The sequence below is a fragment of the Rattus norvegicus genome, chromosome 1 (assembly GCF_021556685.1).
Source record: "Rattus norvegicus strain SHRSP/BbbUtx chromosome 1, alternate assembly SHRSP_T2T, whole genome shotgun sequence".
NCBI classification, from domain to species: Eukaryota; Metazoa; Chordata; class Mammalia; order Rodentia; family Muridae; genus Rattus; species Rattus norvegicus.
In genome coordinates, this window is record NC_141534.1 from 231899864 (window position 1) to 231910830 (window position 10967).

The window sequence follows — 10967 nt, forward strand, 5'->3', positions numbered from 1 at the left end:
ACATATCATTTTTTACAAAGATGATACTAGCAGCAATATGGCCCATTTTCAATGCTAGAAGTAAGTGATATGGATGCACAGAAATGAAGTCTCATGGGTCAACCATGAGAGATGATGTGTTGATAAACATCCAGCATCCTAACAATGGGGTTCCTTACACATGGGGATGCCATGGACTTCGGTGACAATCTTTCCAGAGAGATGCTAATGATTTTAATATTTCCACTTGTTTCAAGAAGAATCTACTGACTTTGACCCATGCATTAGTTAGAAATGAACGTACTCTTTAAACTTAAAATGCTTCTGTAATTTGATCAAGCTTTGAACTAAGGATTCCCTGGTATTTTTTAGACATCAAAATCAGAATTCCCAGTATAGCTGAGTGGGTGGGTACATGGTAACTGTGTGTGTGTGTGTGTGTGTGTGTGTGTGTGTGTGTGTGTTTGTGTGTTTGTGTGTGTGTGTGTGTGTGTCTCCCTGGTTCTAAACGCCAGAGTGTACACACACACATACACACAGACACACACACAGGAAAATTGAGTACATTATAAACTAAGAAGTGGGGCTAGAGAGATGGCTCAGTGGTTAAAAGCACTGACTGCTCTTCCAGAGGTCCTGAGTTCAATTCCCAGCATCCACATGGTGGCTCACAACCATCTGTAGTGAGATCGGATGACCTCTTCTGGTGTGTCTGAAGATGGCAACAGTGTACTCACACACATAACATAAATAAATCTTTAAAAAAAATAAAATAAAAACTAAGAAGTGTGTCCATGTAGCTCAGAAAATGTCACCTTGCTTTACAGTGGGTCAGCTTTACTTGGCTTTAAAATGTTCATTTCCTGAGTACGGAGAATGCACTCTGTACAGGTGAGGGAGTTCAAGTGGCGATTCCTCTGTATTCTTACTTGGGCATCTTTTCCTGTCTCAACTGTTTAGAGTCTAGAGGATCAGGCCGTTGGTTTCAGTTACAGCAAACCACATTCCACTAGAGACTTTAACTTGTGATCAGGCTTTGTAGGAAGTTCAGACAAGAAAAATTGCCACCAGAGAAGTAGGTGTGGGTGACTGGTGACATTTTAGTACCTCAGATGATTTAATGAGCACGGCCGTTAAGGATCCCGTGACACTCCCTCATGCTTATGACTGTTTGCCCTGAACTTCAGGCTGTGAGCTGAACATTTCCCTTTGAACAACAGAAGGGTTATTGAAGACACTTTCATATTTCACATTTCAGCTACACAGCTATAATTAAGGGGGAGTGAAGAGAGACTGTGGCGTTGCTGTAAAAGGAGAGAGAGAGAGAGAGAGAGAGAGAGAGAGAGAGAGAGAGAGAGAGAGATATTCCAGAACCAGAAATGACTTTATGGCAATTTTTATAAAGAAGGACGCCTTAAACTTTTCCTTCTTTACAAAATAAATGTGTGTATGTTTTCTTAATGAAAAAAGAAAAGAGCAGCTTACCCAGTATCTCTTTTTTAAGAGCTAACAATGCTTGTCTGTGTTCTTCAGGAAGACATGTTGGCTGGACCTGTCCTGTCTTCTACCGTCCTGTGGCCTGCAGATCTAAGAATGAGAAAGACTGCCATCGCTGCCATTTTTATCCTGTCCTGCCTTGTAAGTGGTAAGTTCTGAGAAAGAAAAACTTAAATGGAGGAACAGCTGGTTCAGAATGAGGAATTACAATAAGTTTGAGCAGAGGGTGGATGCGGAAGTGCCATTGTAGCAGCCACCTTCTCTTGCTTCTTCTGAGTCTACTCCTAGGTTAATCATCATCTCACTTATGAGACACCATGAACCTCTGGATGCTGAGGACAAGACCCAACCCCTGAGCAAACACCTAGTGAGCAGATCCCATCCTAAAGCTTCACTTGTGTTCATGATTCCCTCCTTGCTACAGCCATGCATGTTAGATGGTGTTTTTCTCATTTTATAGAGGGAGAAACTGTATTAGTAATCAGTGTATAAGACATCATCATCATTGCTAAACTAGAACATGCATATCAAAATATGCCAGAAACCTTTGCAAATAAGGCAAAATGAGTAAGTTACTTGGGGGTTGGGGGGAAAGCACATTAGCATTTTCTTAGCATTTTTCTTCTTGTCCATTGTGTGTTACTAACTCCAACATTCCTTCACTTAAAAAAGACCCATGCAAGATAACAGTGAAATGTCTATTCCTTTAACCAAACTCTTAAGCAATGCCAAGTAGGTAAGTGGCCATAAAGGCAATGTCTCCAAACAACTGTGGTCACGTTCCGACTGGTAGGATGGTACTATGTGTAACAGACTTGAGTAATGAGGCAGGCGTCAAAGAGCTGGCTGTAAGACTGAGTTATGATAAAGCCAAGGAGAAAACATCCTCCGGGATTCTCTGAAAAGCAGTTGGCCCAGTAATCCAGCCAGCAGCTGACTCTGAGCCAGGAGAGGTGAGGGAAGGCCTGGGGCACAGGAGGTAGCTCTGGGACCTCAGACTTCCTGCAGAAAGCAAGGGCTTAAGCTTCAGAGAAGCTTTTTGCCTCCACCTCTTCTACTTATTAAGACTTGTTTTTTGCAAGACAATGGCAAATATAATCTCTGGCTGAAACATATATTTTTGGAGAATCATCAGGCTAATGCATATAGATTGCTTAGTAAACTCCTGGACATAAACTCCACTCATTTGTTGTGGCTTATTTTTTGAGACTGTTTTTAAAATTATGACTTTTTTTCCTTCCCTTTCCTCCCTCCAAACCCTCCCATATACCTATCCCACTTTCCTTCAAATTCATGGCCAGTTATGATATGCATATTCACACTTAAATATAAATATTTGTTGATTGAGCTGATGAATGGGTCTCCTTACCCAGGTTGTCTTCTATTGAAAGTCACTTCAGTTCTAACAAAGGACTGTTTTAAACAATGAAGCATACAATATGTCCAGTAAGTTCTAACTAAGAGTAACATGGTAGAGGTGATTATATATTGGGGAAAACTCATGTGGTCGAGCATGCCTTTAATCTCAGCACTTAGGAAGAAGAGGCAGATGGACCTCAGTGAGTTCAAGGCCATCTTGGTCTAAATACTGAATTCCAGTTCAGTCAGGGATATGCAGAAGAGACCCTTTCTCAATTAAAAAAAAGAGAGAGAAAGAGAAAGAAAGAAGAGAAGAGGAAAGAGAAGAGAGAAGAGGAGGGGAGGGGAGAGGAGAGGAGAGGAGAGGAGAGGAGAGAAGAGAAGAGAAGAGAAGAGAAGAGAAGAGAAGAGAAGAGAAGAGAAGAGAAGAGAAGAGGGAAAGTATAAACACCAGGTCAATTTTTGGTCCAGTTAATCAAAGAGTCTTTGAGCTATCAGGCCTATTTTTCACAGTAAGAAGCTTTCTGTTATGGGCCAAGACTTATGAAGAAGTCATCTCAGATTCCTGAAATGATAGACCTTACTCTCCAGCATGAATCAGACATCTGTGTCCCATTCCAGTGCCATCACTGCACATCTGAACTGCAGATTCACGGACTCAGCTTCCTATGGAGTCAAATTCAAGTCTTCCGGGCACATGGGAATCTATTTTAGCCACTCTCCTAAATCTGGTGCACTTGGCAACTGGGAACTAATATTCTAGATGCTGCCCAATTCCAAAAATCTTAGGGCTAGTTGGACATGACCAAATGAGCAACACTATTGAACAACTGAATTTGAGTACTAAAGATAATATGTAAGCATTAATCGAGTAATGAATATTTACACGTATAACATACTAACCTAGACTTGGAAATAAAGTCCCTAGCTGTGAGTATGTGGCTGGTGAAATTGCTGTTTTAATTAGGTACTGAGAAAGCGTCCTCGTTTCTGATTCCTGTCAGTTCAGGGTGCTTCTGACTCATTAACATAGCACATGCTTTGAAATTCCTCTCATTAAATTCTCAAAATGAAATAATCGTAATTTATGTGGGTTTTTTTATAATAAATTTTTAAAGCATTGCTTATTCTTGAAAGTTGAAAATCAGTGGTTTATTTTTGGATTCCTCCCTCTTCCTCTCCCGCTCCCTCACTCCCTCTGCTCTTGTTCATTCCCTCTGATCCCCGTCACTAATTCCCCTTCTTCACTGTGCTTGGAGATGTTGGCGGTGTGATTTGCAAGTTCTGCAATCTCTCCATCCCCTTTCATGGATGTTTGCTGGACTTTGGAACCTGTAGAACAAAGCCTGGTCAGTATTGCATAAAAGAGATCCTCACTAAAGGTAAGTCTGAATGCTTAGAAGTGTAGAGATGATCCAATCCATACAGCATTTGCTAACACTGTCCCTGTGCCTGGTGTTATAATGAAGCTCCCATTATAGCCAGGACTGCATTACTCCAACCAGGCAATGATGTAACCTGGATGGACCCCATTACTAACCCCCCTCACTCATTTCCCTTCTTATTTTTTGAGTGCTAGAGATTGAAACTAAGGCTCTACACATGATAAGTGCCCAACCACTGGGCTATAGTCATACCATATTATCCCCATTCTAACGATTTATTATAATTCATATATGTCATATGTGCAGGTATGTGCATGTATGAGTCTAGACACACTGTGTGCTTTCAGGAGCTTCTGAGGGCCAGAAGAAGTAACTGGATCCTTTGGAGCCAGAGGTACAAGTTGTAGGCCATCACATGAATGCTGGAGACCCAATCTAGGTCTTCTACTAAACCTCTGAGTCATCTCTCTAGCACCTCTTTTTTAAATGGAAAATTGGAGGCACAAACAAATTAAATAATTAATAAATGAGTATGGTCACCACTATTCAAATACAAATACTTTCACCCATAAATTTACAGCATTCACACCTCAGAAAACATTAATGAATCATATAAAGAGTTTTCTAAATGCAGGTTCCAGTGCAACTGCCGAGATTCCATGTTAAACACACACACACACACACACACACACACACACACACACACATACACACACACACAATTGGAAGAACATGCTAGAGGACATGTTTCACATTCGAGAGAATCCCCCTTTAACATCCAAAACCCAAAAGTCATAAAAAAATTCGTTTGTGTATGTTTTAAAATTTATAAAATAAATAGTATTAAATAATAAGTAAATGTAAAAGACAAAAGAATGCATTAGCTGGAAATAATTTAAAATCATAGACTACAGGAAAACATTAATACCTATCCAGAAAAATAAGGAATTTCCAAACTGGGGTCTGGGTAGATGACTCAGTCAGTTAATTGCATGGAGAAATGAAATTGGATACCAAGAGTCCAAGTAAAGAAGACAGACCTGGCAATGTGTGCCTGTTTCAAAACAAAACAAAGCCAGAAAAATAAGGGAGTTACAACCAAGATTTTGTCTCTAGGAAGCACTTACATGTATAGGACACCCTCGTGTAGATTCAGCCTTTTGATTGTGACAAAGTTAAGTGATGGTTATGGGCAAGCTCCCCCCACAGCTAACACAGCTGAAATTTCTAGGCAATAGCAGTTGCAAGCAGAGAGCTGTGATTGGTTTATGGTTCGAAAGCAGGTGCATGACTAAGTGCCCCACGCAGGCAGTACACCCGCGAGTTCTTAAAGGCAAGATGATGAAGCTGCTGTTCAGGGTAGAAGTCTAGAGTTGTGTCCTGGTAAGGCTGGAGGTTTCACTCCAGCTTTTATTCTTACCTGGTTACTGGGTGAAGCACCTAAGGCCAGGCGGGCAGCACCTTCCCAAACCACCCCCTGCCTCAGCTCCTTTTCTTTTTTCAGGGGGAATCCAGTGGTATTCAGTTAAAGGCTGCACTGAGGACAAATCGGAGTGCTTTAAGAGGATTATAAGGAACTATGAGATCCGCTCTTCTCATTGCTGCCACCGTCCCCTGTGCAACTTCTGAGGAAGTGGCTATATCCGTGTTATTGACTAGTCAGTCATTTCTGAAGCCTGGCCTAGTGTGATGGCAGCTTCTGTCTCGGAGCCATGGCCAGAAGTTGAGTTTAGCTTCTCTGTGTCCGTATCCCGCCCCAGCATCTCACAAGAACTCTGTATTAGCTTCATTTCTGTTGCCATAATAAAGTGTTCTGATGAAGAGAATTTGGGGGAAGGAAAGAGTTATTTGGTTTCTACTTCCACAGTCCATAGTCTATCACTGAGAGAAGTCAGAGCAGGGACTCAAGGCCAGAAGCTGGAGGCAGGAATTGAAGCAGAGGCCACGGTGGAACAGTGCATAATGTCTTATTCCTCATGGCTGGATCAGTTTGTTTTCTTACATATCCCAGATGCCCCAGGGATGGTACCACACAATGTGAGCTGGGCCCTCCCACATTAATCTTCAAGCAAGAAAATGCCCCCATAGACCTGCTCTCAGGCCAATCTGATGGAGACATTTCCCTAACTGAGGCTCCCTCTTCCCTTTTCCCAGCTTGTGTCAAGTTGCCTCCCCCCATACCACAGGGGTAAAAAAATCCTTTTATTTGTTATAGTGACTGCAAAGCTACGGAGAATCGAAAGGTCCGTGATTCTTTTTTTTTTTTTTTTTTTTTTTTTTTGGTTCTTTTTTTCGGAGCTGGAGACCGAACCCAGGGCCTTGCGCTTCCTAGGCAAGCGCTCTACCACTGAGCTAAATCCCCAACCCCCCGTGATTCTTTAAGTCAAACCAGAAACATAATCTCTAATCAGTTTCTCTCCCTAAACACTTCCACACTAAAAAGCACGCAGACAAGTGAATCACACCACAAGACCCAGAGTGGTGGACTCCCTGATGCGGCTTATAGGAGAAACTAGCCAATCCCTAGGAACGATAAGTCACCAATCAGCAAACTGGGCCTGTGGGAACAGGGAACACCAACAGCAAAGGCCTGAGGCAGGCAGGGAGACCACTGCTCAGCTCTTCATTCTGCATCAGGATTTGCTCACATTCTGGGTTTGCATGGATAAACGGTGCCCTTAACGCTGTGTGCATCGACCAAGCAGTCCTAGATGGGCGGGAACCCAGCGGCCACCCTCAGGGAAACCAAGGGTCTTGTTTGGCAAGCAGGCGTCTGTTGTGCCCCTTCAACCCTCTCCTTCTGCAGCCTGAGCCCTCTTCTGCTCTACAACTAGACTTGGATTTCTCTGCAATTTAGGGGTTTGAAAAAAAAAATATATATATATATATGTAAAATCTTCTTGCTCTTTACTTGGGACCAAAGACATCTAGTGTCCTGAAAGCTATACCTTTCTGTAAACTTTGAAGAAAAAAAAATGTTTTTCAAAAATGCAGCGGTAGCCAGGCATAATGGTGGATACATGTTATTCCACCGACTAGGAGGTGAAGGAGGAGAATCAGAAACCAGGCCGTATAGCAAGGCCTCATCTCAAAACAAAACAAGCAAGCTAAAGCCTAGGACAGCCTTCCCCCACCACACTTCAGCCGTATTCTTTAGATCATATTCCTTAAACTAAGAAAGCAATGTCTTCACCCTTATTTTTAAACCCAATCACCCCTATTCTGTCATTTAACAAAGAAAATCATCAGTAAACAGCTGGTGATTCAGATCAGCAAACTCCAGAGACCTAACTCTTCTTCTTGTGCTTTTTAAAAATGTCCCATCATCAACTCATTGTCGTCATCAGGGCAAATGACAAGCCTACGTAGCCAGCGGCTCCTCCCGTTTCCCCAGCACAGTCTCGATCAGTCGGATGTCACAAGAACTAGGAAGTCAGTGCTCATATGCTTATCCCTACCTAGTGGGTGACCACGGCCAGCCCTGTGAGCTTCTCCTCCACATAGAACCCCACCACCACCATGCTGGCCTTTCCTCCCAAAGGCCTCTCTCTCTTCTCTAATGAGATGAAGCCTCTGGACCTCATTCTCTTCACACAGAAGAGAATTGACTCACACAATCTCTTAGATAGCCTCATGTTCTAACCTTTACGTCCCAAGTAAATGAACATAGAGTTGTGACATTGACCGCATCTCTTTGTTTTCGTAGATACAAACGAGGCACTGTGCTGACCACAATCCCCAAGGTAGGCCCAGATCTGACAGTTGATATTCACCCAGTTCTGCACAATCCAGGATCCTGGGCAGAGAGATACAAGCTGTGAGAGAAGCGAATGTCATTGATGTAGTTGATTGGTGCAGCAATACCACCCCCAGAGTTACCATGGCAACACAAGTAACCCTTACGACACTGGTACGGTAGGAAGGATGCAACCCCCTAGAGATGCCCATGTTCGACTCCCAGTAACTTGAAAATGTGTTCCGTTGACCAAATGGATTTGCGCAGATGTGCTTACACTAAGGACTGAAAGGTCAGATTACTCGATGGAATCACACTAGTATAAGAGGGAGGCAGGCGGGTCAGAGTGGGGGGAGATGTGAGGAAAGATGTCACAGGCTGGTGGAAGCTTCCTTGCTGGTTTGCAGTGTGCAGGAAGGAGGTCTCCAGCCAAGGAAGTTCGGCAGCCTGTACAAGCTAGAGACGAACACATCCTCATCTCTACAATTCCAGCAAAATGCAGCCTGAAGAACATGCTCTAAATTGCCTCCCTCTGGATCTGTAAGATAATATGTTTGCCTGTCTTATTAATGTGTGCGCAAGCCTCAGCTGGCATCCACAGGTCAGAGGACAACTCTGGTGCCGTGGGTTCTCGGCAGCTTATTGTTTTGGCCACACTGCCTACTGTGGCTGAGAGTTAGGCTGCAAGCTTTCAACTTATTCTCCTCTCTTTGCCCTCTCTCAGTCAGGGCTTCTGTTGCTGTGAAGAGACATCGTGGCTGTGGAAAGTCTTATAAAGGAAAACATTTAATTAGGGCTGGCTTATAATTCTGAAGGTTTAGTCTGTCACCATCATGGCGGGAAGCGTGGTGGCACATGGGCAGGTATGGTGCTGAGAGCTCTAGATCCCGATCCTCAGACAGCAGGAAGAGAGAATTGGCTCTGGCTTGAGCATTTTAAACCTCAAGACCCACCCTCATTGACACCCTGTAAACTAATGAGTCTAAACTATGATTTATGTATCAGGCTCTGCACAATTACTGGGATATTACCCCTATTCTAACTCTCTAATGCTAGACTACCTACTTCCCCAGCTGTGCTCCCTAAATATTTGCTGTCTGAATATTCCTGGGTTATTTCTGCTCCAGCAGTCTGGTATCCTGGGAAGGCATTCCACTCAGGCACGTGTATCATGGCACAGTGTATCATGGTTGATGAAGACCTCCTGTTCTCTCTGTCTTTCTTCTCTTCCACATTTCTTTATCTATCTATTCATCTACCCACCTATCCATCCATCTATCCATCTTCTTTCTTCCTTCCCTTCTCTCTTTCTTTCTTTCTTTCTTTCTTTCCTTCTTCCTTCCTTTCTTTCTTTCTCCTCCCTTGTAGTCCCTGCCTGCAAAACTCAAACTTCACCTCTCTCTATTTCCTCCCCAGTAATTGGTTGTTGCTAGTTTTATTTAACCAATAGTTTTACACTGAGGATTCAGGTTCTCACAACAAAGGCTACTTACTACAGGAAGGAATTTGCTAGACTTGGGGCAGCCAGATCTTGGGGTACAGAATCTAACATATAAAAACAAGCAGCCCCAAAACAAACCCCAAAAACACACTTCCTCCAAACAAGGCCACACCTACTTTAACAAGGTCACACCTTAGTCTATGGGGACCATTTTCATTCAAACCACCACACTTCCCATATCAATACAGGGGCCCTGAGGTTAAAGCTGACTACAGTAGCTTTTTACTTGAGTTATGAGAATTGGACTCAGATTATCAGGCTGGTGTGGCAAGTGCTTCTCTCTCTAAGCCATCTTCCCAGCCATGTTTTTTGAGTATGGTCATTCATTACAGCCATTGGAAATAAGTACAACTGTACGTTTGGGGAATGATATAACCTTTCCCTCCCCCGGGATAGACAGATCTGATGCTTAGGTGACACGGGATCATAGCGTAGCAGCTCAGGGCCGTACCTTCTCGGGCACAGTGTCCCTCCAACACACAGACAACACGCGGACACGCAGGTTCATCTTTTCAGCTGACACCGCCCACGTAAGTCTTCATCCATTCAGTCAAGAAGCTGATGTTTTCTTCACACTTAAAGGCAAAGCGAATCTCAGTGGCTAAGGCTTTCTGTTAGTTTAAAAGGAAAGTCTTGGGGCTGGGGCTTAGACCCAGGAAGCTGCTGTGTGAGGAGTTCATATGCCCGGCATCCGCATGAACAACTGTTATCAGTGGTAAATGCCCGTGGCCCTAGAACTGGGGAATTAGAGATGGGGGATTCCTGGGGCATGATGTCGAGTGAGTCTGGCTGAATCTGTAAGTTCCTTGTTCAGTAAGAGATTTTCCCTCAAGAAAAGGAAGAGAATTATTAAGAAAGATCCAATATTCACCCCTGGCCTCCACATTCACCTGCACAGGCAATCGTTTTTAAAGGTGGGTCTCAATGGTTGATCAATTAGGTACCTGACAGGCCTGTACCTAAGATAGTTTTTTCAGCAAACAAGAGATAAACATTTTACCTCCCAGACTTTGGCTGTAGGTTTCTAACATTCCAGAGAGCACCAGGGCTGAGCTCTCCAATGGTTACTCGTGAGCGTAAACCTCTCTGGGGACCACTGATGAGGTGGGAATGTCTGGCAGCAGGCCTCACCAAGGCCAGTCCCAGACAGGTCCTGAAGGTAGGAGAAGCTGAATCTCTAGGGTGCAGTGTGATCACTCCTTGGTCTGCGCCGGAAGTCTCATGGAAAGGAGGAAAGGCTTGAGACAAGATACAAAAGAAAACGGAAGGTTGACAACGAGAGGCAAAGCCATAAAAAGGAACAGGATGCTGGTTGGCCCTTCTCGTGACTGCAGATCAGGTCTGCCTGCTACTCACGGCTTCTACGTGAGCATCAATCGTCGTCTTCGCATCCCCACACCTAGAGCTAACCGCTCTGCCACTGAAGAGTTGCATACTGGGATTGGAAAGCTGGCTCAGCAGATCCTGCATTTCCTCAAGACATGAGTTCAATTCCCAGCACCCATACATC

The 10967-nt window shown here is 43.7% G+C and overlaps 1 protein-coding gene across 5 annotated transcripts; it reads left to right on the forward strand.

Annotated features, from left to right (window-relative positions):
- Window positions 1–966: 966 nt before the first annotated feature.
- Window positions 967–6046, forward strand: C1h9orf57 (similar to human chromosome 9 open reading frame 57). Of its 5 annotated transcripts, none has more exons than NR_197309.1 (4): window positions 967–1169; window positions 1513–1617; window positions 4095–4217; window positions 5725–6046. NR_197309.1 is itself a non-coding variant. In NM_001432809.1 (4 exons), the coding sequence occupies exons 2-4, from the start codon at window positions 1519–1521 to the stop codon at window positions 5847–5849; spliced, it is 354 nt and encodes a 117-aa protein (NP_001419738.1). In that variant the 5' UTR covers window positions 967–1203; window positions 1513–1518; the 3' UTR covers window positions 5850–6046. The 5 variants fall into 5 exon arrangements, 3 of the variants coding, with proteins under 3 accessions (NP_001419738.1, NP_001419739.1, XP_087516121.1); NR_197308.1 differs by having other exon boundaries at window positions 967–1054; NM_001432809.1 differs by having other exon boundaries at window positions 967–1203; window positions 1513–1624.
- The last annotated feature ends 4921 nt before the right edge of the window (window positions 6047–10967 follow it).